Source organism: Phaseolus vulgaris, chromosome 11, assembly GCF_000499845.2.
Source record: "Phaseolus vulgaris cultivar G19833 chromosome 11, P. vulgaris v2.0, whole genome shotgun sequence".
Classification (NCBI taxonomy): Eukaryota; Viridiplantae; Streptophyta; class Magnoliopsida; order Fabales; family Fabaceae; genus Phaseolus; species Phaseolus vulgaris.
Genome location: NC_023749.2, coordinates 20,756,844 through 20,768,685, shown reverse-complemented (window position 1 = coordinate 20,768,685; position 11,842 = coordinate 20,756,844). Strand labels below are relative to the sequence as shown.

The following is an 11,842-nucleotide window of genomic DNA, read 5'->3' as shown; positions in this document are numbered from 1 at the left end:
TTGGCCTAGATGGTGCCACCCCCCGATACCCACAGGTAGAAATGACCGTGGAGGGGGCGACATAGAAGGAGGCGGCACGGTAGAGGCCTGGAGGCCCTGGGCCTCGGTATGTCAGGAAGTGAGCATAGCTGAAAAAGGTGGATTTAAAGCCACACCTTCAGTACCAGTAAGAAGAGCCTCAATCCACGACTTATCCGCGCATGAGGTGTAGGAATGCGGCAGAACACACCACCGCTGATGCCCTCTGGAGCAGATATGACCTGTAAGAGGCCACGCCCCAAAGGGGCGTCTACATGCAGGGTACGTGAGCAACTCAGGGGACTCCCAGGGGAAGTGACTCAGAGACGGGTGCATCAGTTGGCTCTCATGCAGTCACCCCTGGGTGCGCCAGCACTCCAACAGGGTTACCGCACGCGCTGGGATACTCCTAAGTCTGGAATGCAGCGTCGTGAGGTGCGCTCGTTAGTCAACTTAAGTCAGAGAAGCCACGTGGCAGAAATGCGGGCAAAGGTATATAAGGAACAAGAGAAACAACATAAGGTACGTTTTCCAGATACTCTGTCATTTGGCAAACTGCACACACTTGTGAATTTGAGAGGGAATAAGAGAGAATTCAGTTACGCACTTCCAAGAGCACGGTTGTTGCCCTGTTCTGATACAGAGGTGCACGATGTTTCCTGCCTCGTTTACTGACTTGGGCGTCGGAGTGCAAACGGCCACGAGCACGCCATTTGTCTCTGTGTTGCAGGAAATCTTCACGGGAGAAGGAGCAGGTTCGAAGGTTCGCATTCCACCATTCGAAGAGACGCACGAAGGTGCTCAAGTTTCTGGCAGAAACATTTGGCGCCCACCATGGGGCCGATCTAAAACGATTGTCCCACCGCAAGAGGTCTAAGTTTCGAGGTTGCTAGAAGTAAGGATTGTGAAGGTTATCAAGATCTTGGTAGGTTTCACCGAAGATCTTGAGGTTGTGTTTGGTTTTCACCGAAGTTATTGAGGTTTCGTTCGATTTTCTCCGAAGATCTTGAAGGTTTGTTGAGTTTCCGTCAAAGAAGGTTCTAAAATCTGCAGAAACCGTCCAAGATTCTTCAAGAAACGGCGAAAATGAGGAATACTAGACAAAGTTCAACTGCAAACGAGGGAGAAGGGAGCCTGACCTTGCAACAGGTCATGGAGATGATGCAGAACCTCCAAGAATTTGTGGCTGCATCTAGAGCTGAGCAGGAGCGAATCCAGATGGATTTGGTAGCCTTGCAGTCGATGAATGAAGAACTGCACCGAACGAATGAGGAACTACGCCATGAGTTGCGCAGTCAGGCTGAGAATCGTGAGGCAGGGGAGCGCGAGTGCTTTACGCCTCCTAGGGAGTTTCCCATGCCTTTCTCGCAGGAGATCATGGACATAGCCATACCAGCTACGTTCGTGGGCCCGAAGGTGGTTTTCACGGGCTCGGAGGATCCTGAAGCTCACCTCACTGCGTTTCACACGCAGATGATGCTAGTTGGCGGTACTGATGCCGTCAGGTGCAAGCTGTTCATGAGTACCTTGGTGGGAACAACAATGTTATGGTTCATCAGTCTCCCTGATGGCCACGTCACTTCGTTTGCGCAGTTGACCAAGCTGTTCAGGGAACAATATATAACAAACCGCGCCCCTCCCCCCAACTCTTACGATCTTTTCGACGTAAGGCAGTACCAGGGGGAGACGCTGAAGGAGTTTGTTAACAGGTTTGGGGCACAGGTGGTGAGGGTGAGCACCATTGATGAGTCAATGATAGTGCATGCGTTCAGGAAAGGGATCAGCCCTGGACCTTTTAGCGAATCGCTTATAAGGAGCCACCCCAAGACGTTCACAGAAATTAGGTGTCGTGCAGTGGCGCACATCGCAGCTGAGGGGGAGGTGAATGAGAAGCGTTCCAACGCTGCACCAGAACGCCCGCGAGCACCGTTGCGTGCCCCGCCTCTGAGGGTGCACGAGGCCACGACGAGCAAGAAGAACCAGGGAAGGTTGCGGCCTTATAAGCCGAGGAAGCCTCAGAACAAAGGGCGTGTTAGGGAGAATAGGCCGGCACGACACGACTTTGTCATAAAGTTGAGGGACCTAATCACTATCCCAAACATAGCGAATAGGCTGAGAGCACCAGGAAAGACTGATAAGGTGATGGGGCCTCACAAGGACGCATGGTGTGAGTTCCACCAGGCGTTTGGGCACACCATCAGCAACTGCCTAGCGCTGGCGCATCTGCTGGACGAGTTGGTGAAGTCTGGTTTTCTTAAGGACTACCTAGCAGGGCAACCAGGAGCAGAAGCCTTGGCAGCAGTGGCAGAGGCCCAGGCCCACGAGATGCCCATCCACGGGGAGATCCACACCATCTCTGGTGGATTCTCAGGTGGGGGGTGCACAGCATCACAACGTAAGAGGTATGCATGCTCTGTGATGTCCGTGGTTGGGTAGGTGGCGGCGGATGACCTAATGGACGTTGACCTCACTTTTACGAGGGCTGATCTCCACGACGTCGTCCCCCACGACAACGACCCCGTAGTGATTTCAGTTGTGACTGCGGGTAGGAAAGTGCACAGAGTGCTTGTGGACCAGGGAAGCTCCGCAGATGTGATGTTCCTATCCACGTTCAACAAGCTGCAATTGTCCCCTGATCTGCTGAGGCCGTATACAGGGTGCTTATATGGCTTCGCTGGGGATCAGGTTGAGGTGCGGGGGTACCTGGAGCTGAGAACGACGTTTACAGATTGCACCGCATCTCGTACCGAGAGCATCAGGTACCTGGTTGTAAACGCCAATTCAGCCTACAACATCTTGTTGGGGAGGCCTGCACTAAATAGGCTAAGGGTAGTGGCCTCCATGCGGCATATGAAGCTGAAGTTGCCGGATCTCAGTGGCAGGGTGATCGTGATCAAGTCAGATCAGGAGGAGGCCCGAAAGTGCTATGAGAATAGCTTAAAAACAAAGAGGGGCGTGTTCGTGGTGACGGAACGCCCGGGCCATGGGGAGACGCTCATGGAGGTAGAGCCCGCGGAGGCGCCGCCCAAGGAGTACGTACATATGGGTAGGACACCTGTCGAGGCAGAACCCATGGAGGGGACACCCGCTGGGGCGGAGCTTGGGAAGGAGGCGCCGGTAGGTGGCGTGGCAAGAGAAGACGGCGGTCATGGCGTAGCCCGTGCGGAGGACGCCCGGGAGAGTTGACCGGAGCCGGTTGAGAACGTGGTCGAGAGGTAGATAGGTGGCAGAACCTTTCGTTTGGGGCGATGCCCGCTGGGGCAGAGCCCGGGAAGGGGGCGCCGGTAGGTGGTGTGGCAAGAGAAGACGGCGGTCGTGGCGTAGCCCGTGCGGAGGACGCCCGGGAGAGACGACTAGAGCCGGTTGAGAACGTGGTCGAGAGGCAGATAGGTGGCAGAACCTTTCATTTCTGGCGACGCTTGAGCCAAGAGAAGCAGGACCAGGTGGCGGTCGTCATCTCACGCCACCTGGACGCCTTTGCATGGTCCGCCTCAGACATGCTTGGCATCGACCCAGACCTTTTATATGCCATCATCTCACCATGGACCCCAAGGTTCGTCCGATACGGCAGAAAAGAAGAAAGTTTAATGAGGAGAGGCGCATCGTCGTACAGGAGGAGACGAGAAAGTTGCTGAGCGCCGGTCACATCAGGGAGATCCAGTACCCTGAGTGGCTGGCCAATGAGGTCCTGGTGAAGAAGGCAAATGAGAAGTGGAGGATGTGTGTGGACTTCACGGACCTGAATAAGGCGTGCCCTAAGGACTCGTATCCTTTACCCAGCATCGACGCATTGGTAGACAGTGCTTCGGGTTGCAAGATGCTGAGTTTCTTGGATGCGTTTTCAGGGTACAATCAGATCAAGATGCATCCCCGTGACGAGAGCAAAATGACATTCATGACCGAGACATGTTGTTACTGTTGTAAGGTGATGCCGTTTGGGCTGAAGAACACGGGCGCCACCTACTAGAGGCTGATGGATAAGGTCCTTGCAACCATGTTGGGTAGGAATGTGCACGCCTATGTGGATGATATGGTGGTGACCTCGCAGGAGAGGAATGGCACACAACTGATCTGGAAGAGCTGTTTGCCACCATAGCCAAGTACCGCCTCAAGCTGAACCCTGAGAAGTGCGTCTTTGGGGTCGAGGCGGGTAAGTTCCTGGGATTCATGCTCACTGAGCGGGGGATAGAGGCGAACTCCGATAAGTGTGCAGCAGTCATTGCCATGAGGAGCCCAACCTCAGTGAAGGAAGTGCAACAGTTGATAGGGGAAATGGCAGCCTTGTCGAGGTTCGTGTCTGCTGGTGGAGATAAGGGCCACCCGTATTTCCAATGCCTGAAGAGGAACAACCGCTTCGTGATATGATTCCAATAGCAAAATATAGATGATTCTTTGACATTTTATGGAATCAACTTGAGTTGGAGATTGAATAGGCACTTTTATAGAAATGGATCAATGTTCTATGTTTCAAGAACTCACCAAAACTTGCACCAATACACCAAAACTCATATGGAAGCCCATTTCTTGTCAATTGAACCGATTAAAAGGTATAAGAAATGAATTAAACCGATTAAATTGCCTTAGAAGTGAAATGAACCGAACAAAGTCTTAGAAAAAGAAGATGAACCGATTATATTCAGCAAAGAAGAAGATGAACTGAACAAAACAACAAAAGAAGCTAAAACACATAATAGAATTGCAAGAAAAGTCCTAAAACATGTTTAAGGAATTCAAATGGACATGGAAATGAAAGAAATAGATGGAGAAGAAGGAAGACTTATGTGGTTGTAGTTCTTGGTTGATGAACACGCCACTTGAAGTGTGAATGCTCCAAGATAAGTGTGAATTGCCGCCACTTGAGGAACCAAGGCACTCAAGATGAGACTAGGAAGAGGAGAAAGCAAATTCTCACTCACTCAATCATCAATTTGGGAGAGTTTCATTTTTTCAAAAATCAATTCTATTATTTGAAGGACCTAAGCCCTCCTTTTATAGGAGCAAGGACCGGTCATGAAACTTTACAAAGCTTGCATCACAAGCTAACCAAAAGTCCCTTTCATGCTACTCACTTCTAACGCCTATAGTGAGGCATGAAGAGTCACCTTCTAGAAAATTCTAAACTAATGCCTAAAGATGCTTTACAAAAGAGGTATCTAATGTTTCCCTCTAAGCACCTTCCTAAAAACTATGTATTTAAACATTCTATATTATTTACAAATTTATACAAAAGAAACTATAAAGAGAGACATTAATTGAAGCCTATTCTTGAAAGCTTGTAGACTTCTTTGGCTTTAGGCTTGGTCCTCTCTTTATTTTATGTCTTCTTTAAATTTTGAGAAGACTAGAAGGAAGAACTTCAAATGTGTGGGTGAATAACCTCTTCCTTCATTAATAAAAGCCTCTCCTATGTGATCTCCATCACTTCGTGTGGACAGAAGAGTGTGAGGCAGCCTTCCTCAAGCTGAAGGAGTACCTGGCGACGCCTCCCGTATTATGTAAGCCACGGACAGGCGAGCCCCTCCGGTTGTATTTCGCAGTGACGGAGTGGGCCATCAGCTCTATGCTGGTTCAAGATCAGGATCAGGTGCAGAAGCCTATATACTTCGGGAGCAAGGCCCTATAGGGCCCGGAGATGAGGTATCAGTCTTTAGAGAAAGCAGCTTTGGCAGTGGTGTTCTCTGCCAGGAGGCTCCGCCACTATTTCCAGAGTTTTATGGTAGTAGTAATGACGGACCTCCCCATTGCAGAAGCCAGATGTCGCTGGAAGGATGGTTCGCTGGGTGGTGGAGCTATCAGAGTTCAATATAGTATACGAGCCCAGGGGATCCATCAAGGGACAGATCTATGCAGACTTCGTGGCAGAGCTCTCACCAGGAGGCGCCCAACAGGAGGTGGGGCCTGATTCCCAGTGGGCTTAGTCAGTGGATGGATCCTCGAATCAGCAGGGAAGCGGGGCTGGGATAGTCTTAGAGGGGCCCAACGGGGTGTTGATCGAGCAAGCCCTGAGGTTCGCCTTCAAGGAAAGTAACAACCAGGCAGAGTACGAGGCCCTGATCGCAGGAATGCTCTTGGCCAAAGAGATGGGCGCGCGGAGCCTCTTGGCAAAGAGTGACTCGCTGCTGGTCACGAGGAAGGTGACTGGAGAATATCAAGCTAAGGACCTGCAGATGGCTGCGTATTTGAGGTACCTCCAAGTGTTGAAGGGGGCGTTCGCAGCGTTTGAGTTGGTGCACGTCCCGAGAGAGCAAAATGCCCGTGCTGACCTGCTCGCCAAGCTGGCCAGCTCAGGCAAGGGGGGAAGGCAGAGGATGGTCATCCAAGAGACCCTCAAGGCACCGCGAAAGTTTGCAGCAGATAACGGAGTGGACGTCCTCCAGATCATTGCATCCAAGGGAAAGCTGGAGAGTCATCGGTCCTTGACTCAGGAGACGGCAAGAGCGCCCAGCATAAGTGTCTATCCGACCTCGCCAACAACAGGGGATCTCATGCAAGTGTGCGCCCTGGAAGAGGGAAATACGTGGATGACACCTTACAGGCGCTACCTTGCAGACGGGATCCTCCCGGTAGAGCCAGAAGAGGGCAAGAAGGTGAAAAGAAACTCCGCAAGGTATACCCTGGTGGATGGGATGTTATTCAGGCATGGGTTTACACACCCAATCTTGACGTGTGTGAGTGGAGATGAGTGCACAAGGATAATGTCTGAACTCCATGAAGGGATTTGTGGGAGCCACATGGGGGGAAGATCGTTGACATCCAAGGTAGTACGTGCGGGTTTCTATTGGCCAACCGTGAGGGAAGATTGTGTCAGATACGCCCAGTGGTGCAAGCAATGCCAACAACACGCCGATTGGCACAAGGCACCGCCAGAGAAATTGAGGTCCATATACAGTCCGTGGCCTTTCCACACCTGGGGGATCAACATCTTGGGCCCTTTTCCATTGGCGATAAGGCAGGAAGTACTTGATAGTAGCTATTGAGTACTTCACGAAGTGGATAGAAGCAGAACCGGTGGCACAGATCACTGCGCATAAGGTACAACACTTTGTTTGGAAAAACATTGTGTGTCGTTTCGGTGTACCGAGGCGCCTGTGGAAAAACATTGCATTTAAAACTGATTGGTCAAAGCATTTAAAGACTGGAGCGTATTCAGTTAAAGCATTTAAAGCTCAGTCAAAGAAAACAGTTTTTCTGTTATGGTTTTAAAACAAACAATCGATTGTTTCTTCGAATCAATCGGTTGTTTTGTTACTTAACAAAATCCACCATTCAAAAACAGTTTTCAAACTTTCTCAAAACACCTAAGTGTAAACAATCGGTTGTTTCGACAAAACAATCAGTTGTTTCAACTTAGTTTGCAAAACATTTTGCTTTGATAAAATTGAGATGCTAATTGCTTTGAGATTTAATCTAAGTGTTGATTACAACATAGAACTACCCCAGAACAAGACTAAAACAGCATAGCAGCATCAAGCACAGCAGAGGCTTCATCATCCTTCAAAGGGTTTGGATTCTTCAAAACATTGAACACCACTTGGTTCAACAATCTCCCCCTATTTGATGAAGACAAATCCCTGATGCTTGTGTTGTTCTTGATTAAATCTGAAACAGTTTCTGCAAAAGAACTTTGAGCAATATTTTGAACTTTCTGATATTTTGTTAGTATACAGATAAACAATTAAAGCTTAAAACAGTTATGTTCCGTCCGGTTGACGTGGGACGTCTTCGTGCGCGACCTCAACCGTCGGCTAGGGACTCCTTCCCACTGGTTGCCTATGGATTCCTGCAAAGAAGGACAAAAGGGCGCCTTAGCGGCCGTTTGCACTCCGACGCTCAAGTCAGCCAGCAAGAAACACCAAAACTATGCACCTCCGTATCGAAGCACCGCGTGTAGCACTCTGAAGGTGGTAAAAAAGAAACTGTGTCTAGTGTATATTTTCTCGTTCTGGCAAATATCTTTCCCCAGTCCCTTGTACGTAACCTCAAGGATCGAGCCAGCAACTAGAGAGTTTCTGGAAAATTTGCCAAAAGTTCGAACCCCCTTCCCAACATCTCAGGCGCTATTTAAACTACCCTAGCATTTAAAGCGCCTTAAAGCGCCTTTAATCATAAAACGTAGCGCATTTAATTATAAAACGTAGCACATTTAAGACGTTAAAAACGCTCGGGAGCCTTTATGGTACCTTAAACGCTCGAAACGGAAACTGTATTAAATGACTTTAATTACCTAGTGGAGGGCGTTTCTATTCTGACCTGGCTACTGTACACGTGGAGGGCCTCACAGCGCCATGACCCCATCTGGGGGTGTTTCCTCGTGTGAGTCCTCCTGCTTGGAAGTGCTACTGCGCAAGGGGTGACTTTTTGGGTGCCAACTCATGCCCCCAATCATCTAGTCACTCACTTTGAGAGCGTATCTGCCTTCCTCTCGTACCCTGCACCTGGCTACCCTGGGCGTGACCCTCCTCTTGAGTCGTATCTGTCCCAAAGGCGTCTCTGGGGCGGCAGGGGTACTTCACGAGTCAGGCTGCCCTACACTGGTGCTGTCACTATGGCCTTGAAGCCACCTTTCTCTTCTCTTTATCACTACCCCGGATCATCGGGACCTGAGGCCTTCCCACGGCGTCGCTCCCTCCATGGTCTTTCCTACCCATGGGTATCGGGGAACCACACTGTGATTGTCTTGCCTTAGTGATATTTGATCTTAGCGACGCCCTGGTTGGGCGACGCCTTCACCTAGGCGACGCCTTGCCTTGGCGACGCTTCCTCTTGGCGACGCTGGCACTTGGTGTCTCTTCACCTAGGCGACGCATTGTGTTGACTTTGACTCCAGACGTTGACTTTGACCTTGACTTTGTCAACGCCCAGATACGGGACGGTACACAAGCCCCCCAGTCTTAAGCCGAAGACTTGTCTTCAGCGCAAAGACTAAGGCCTCGCCCACGCCGTACACGTGTCACCCTGATGACGTGTCATTCACTGCTGACTCAACAATTCTCGAATTATTGACGTGGCACTCTCTGAACCATAGGGGTGCTCTTAATGGCTGATTGGACATCCTCTGAGGCGGGGAAAGTAACACCTTTTGGGGCTACGCTTAATCGTGCGCCACGTGGCTCATCACACGGCCAGCCTCTAGAGTCCCTTGCGCTACCCTTGGGCGCTTAATCCTTTGACACGCGGCACGATCCCACGGCTCCTAATTAGCGCCTATTGGGTTGCAAGTGTAACGTTCAAGTTACCCCAAACCCCGCGCTCACACCACTGTTTCATCCATTCTCTCTGTATCTCCGCACTGTTCATCGCCTTCAAGCCTTTTCTCTGCAACTTTTGCTCTTTCCTTCGTGCTCTCCTTCCTCCCTTACTTTGACATCAAAGGTATGATTTTTGCATCTCCACGACTCTTCTTCTTCATCGCATTGCATCACTGTGTATTGAACTGCCTGGGACTGTTTACGTTTATGCATTACTGTGTTCTTCCACTTCTCCTTTTTTCTCCGTTCCCTTCTCCTTCTTTCTGGGTTTTCTCGCGTGGGTGGCATTTCCTGGGGTTTTACCCCCTTTTCTGTCTTGGCATCACTTGTTAAAACCCTTTTCCTTTCTTCTTTCTCCAGCTATTTATTCACATCATGACGCGCCCGAACTCAAAGTCTGGTTCTCCCCCCAAGACCCCCAAGTCCAACTATAAAGCCTTCTATTCATGGGCCCCCGACGAGCTCTTGAACGAATGTACCACCCTGACAACCATTCAGGACCTGGAGAATCATCATGGGGATCCTCACTTGTATAATTTTAATGCTTTCTGCCGCACCCATGACGCGCACATCTCTGTTCGCCCCGGCAGACCTGGGGAACCTGTCTGCGTGGATGACAGACCCAGAAAGGGGGATCCTTTCTTCTTCATGTACCAGACGGTATTTAAACGCGTCGGGGTGCGTCTCCCATTCACACCCTTCGAGAGGGAACTTCTCACCGAGATTAACACAGCCCCCGCCCAGCTCCACCCCAACAGCTGGGCATTTGTAAGGGGTTTTCAAATTCTCTGCGGGTACCTGGGCATCCTTCCCTCTGTGGATGTTTTCTTGCATTTCTTCGAGGTGAAGAAACAGGGGAAAAGCTTTTGGGTAAGCTTCTCCGGGATCGCGGGTAGGATCCTTCTCTCCCTCTTCCAGAACTCCTACAAAAACTGGAAAGGAAAATTCTTTAGGGTGTGCTGCGCCAAGCACGACCCCACAGCCTTAGACGGCTTTCCCCTGTACTGGACGGAGCACCCCAAGCTGCTCAGGGCCAAGGCCCTGGATGAGCTATACCCTGCTGATAGGGAGGTATGCAAGGCCTTGGCTGGCCTGGGGATTGTCTTCGATACGTTGAAGCTTATCGCGAGCGAATACAACGCCCACTCCCTGACCACATACTTTGGTAGGGAGACTCCTCTCTTACTATCTTTTGTTATCTGTGCTTTACTACTTAATGTTTGTTCCCCTGGCCTCTTCCACCTGTTTTCCATTGTGCCATGTGACTTATGTCTCATTCATCTACGCGTTTTGTGGGTTTGTATAACTGCTTTGGCTTTGACTTCTGCTGTTTGGTTTATCTGAATGTAGGATCGGTGATGGATGCCTCCAAAAGGATGATGCTAGCGAAAGCGATGAAGGCCGCTCGTGCTGCCAAAGCTGGCGCCTCCTCCGCCCCTACTGCTGACCCGAACCCCTCATCGACCCTGCCTCCGCCACCGCCGACCACTACCGAAGCCCCACTAGGCTCACCTTCACCATCTCCACATAGCCCCGAGGCGCTTCAGACTCCCGGCTCTCCTCCGCCCATCGCCGCAGTCCCACTGGCTGTGGCTTCATCACCTGCTCCAACCCCCCTTGACAAAGGAAAAAGGGTGTTGGAGATTATCTCCGATGACGAAGACTCCGACGGGTGGCTAGTCTTTAAGAGGAGAAAAGCTGCTAGGGCTCCCATTCTGCTGGCGGCGTCGCCCCAGGGAGGGAATTCCTTCAGGGACAACCCTCCAAGTGCTACCTCTCTCCCTCCCACAATGGTCCAAGAGGAAACTGGCGAAGGGGCCGAATCTGCTCCACCCCCACCTCCGGCAGAGGTCTCCGTTGCTCCCGCCTCTGTCGCTGCCGCCCCAGATCTTATTGCCATTCCTCCTCCAATTATGCATCTGATGAGGGGCTTCAGCGGGGGATCCATGCCAGAGGGCTCCGACAGGAAGGAGGGAATGCCCTTCTACTTGGGAGCCTTCTTGGCAGTGGCCCTTGAATGGCGCGCCCAGGCTAGAAACGCTGATTTGCAGACTCAAACCCTCCAGGCCTTGGAAACAAGGGTAGTTACACTGGAGGAGGAAAAGAAAACCCTGGGATGCAAAACCGAGGCCTACCAAACCACTCTGAAGCAGGCTCAAGAGGCCAAGGAAGAGGCTGAAAAACAACTGGCAGAGGCAGTGGAGCTTCAGGCTGACTCCTACGCTCGGGAAGTCACTCTTCAAGTCCAAGTAACAGGCCTCCAGGGCATGGCCGAAGCTTACGAGGAAGTTCAAAAGGACTTGAAGAGCCGATGCTGCGAGCAAGTGACAAACTGGAGCGAATGGAGGGGGAGATGGCTACCCAGGCCAAAGCTATGGGCCTTCTCCAGGTTGACTACGATAAACTGCAGGTCGAGGTCAGCCGGCTCCGCGTGGAGAAGGAAGCTTTGGAGAAACAGGTGGCTTCGGGGGACGCCATCATCGAGGAGTTAGAGAAGGATAAGAAGACCCTCATCAACGACATGGCGGGTACCTTCGAGGAGGGGTTCAAAGAGGCTCTAGCCCAGGCCGTCTGTG

The 11,842-nt window shown here is 51.1% G+C and overlaps 1 protein-coding gene across 1 annotated transcript; it reads left to right on the top strand.

Annotated features, from left to right (window-relative positions):
- The first annotated feature begins 1,104 nt into the window (after nucleotides 1-1,104).
- Nucleotides 1,105-2,454, top strand: LOC137836718 (uncharacterized). The gene has a single exon (XM_068645426.1). It carries the CDS (start codon nucleotides 1,105-1,107, stop codon nucleotides 2,452-2,454), a length of 1,350 nt encoding a protein of 449 aa, XP_068501527.1.
- Nucleotides 2,455-11,842: the final 9,388 nt, after the last annotated feature.

What these genes read in the sequence shown, in the direction of transcription:
- LOC137836718 (XM_068645426.1), top strand. Translation starts at nt 1,105, where the DNA reads ATGAGGAATACTAGACAAAGTTCAACTGCAAACGAGGGAGAAGGGAGC.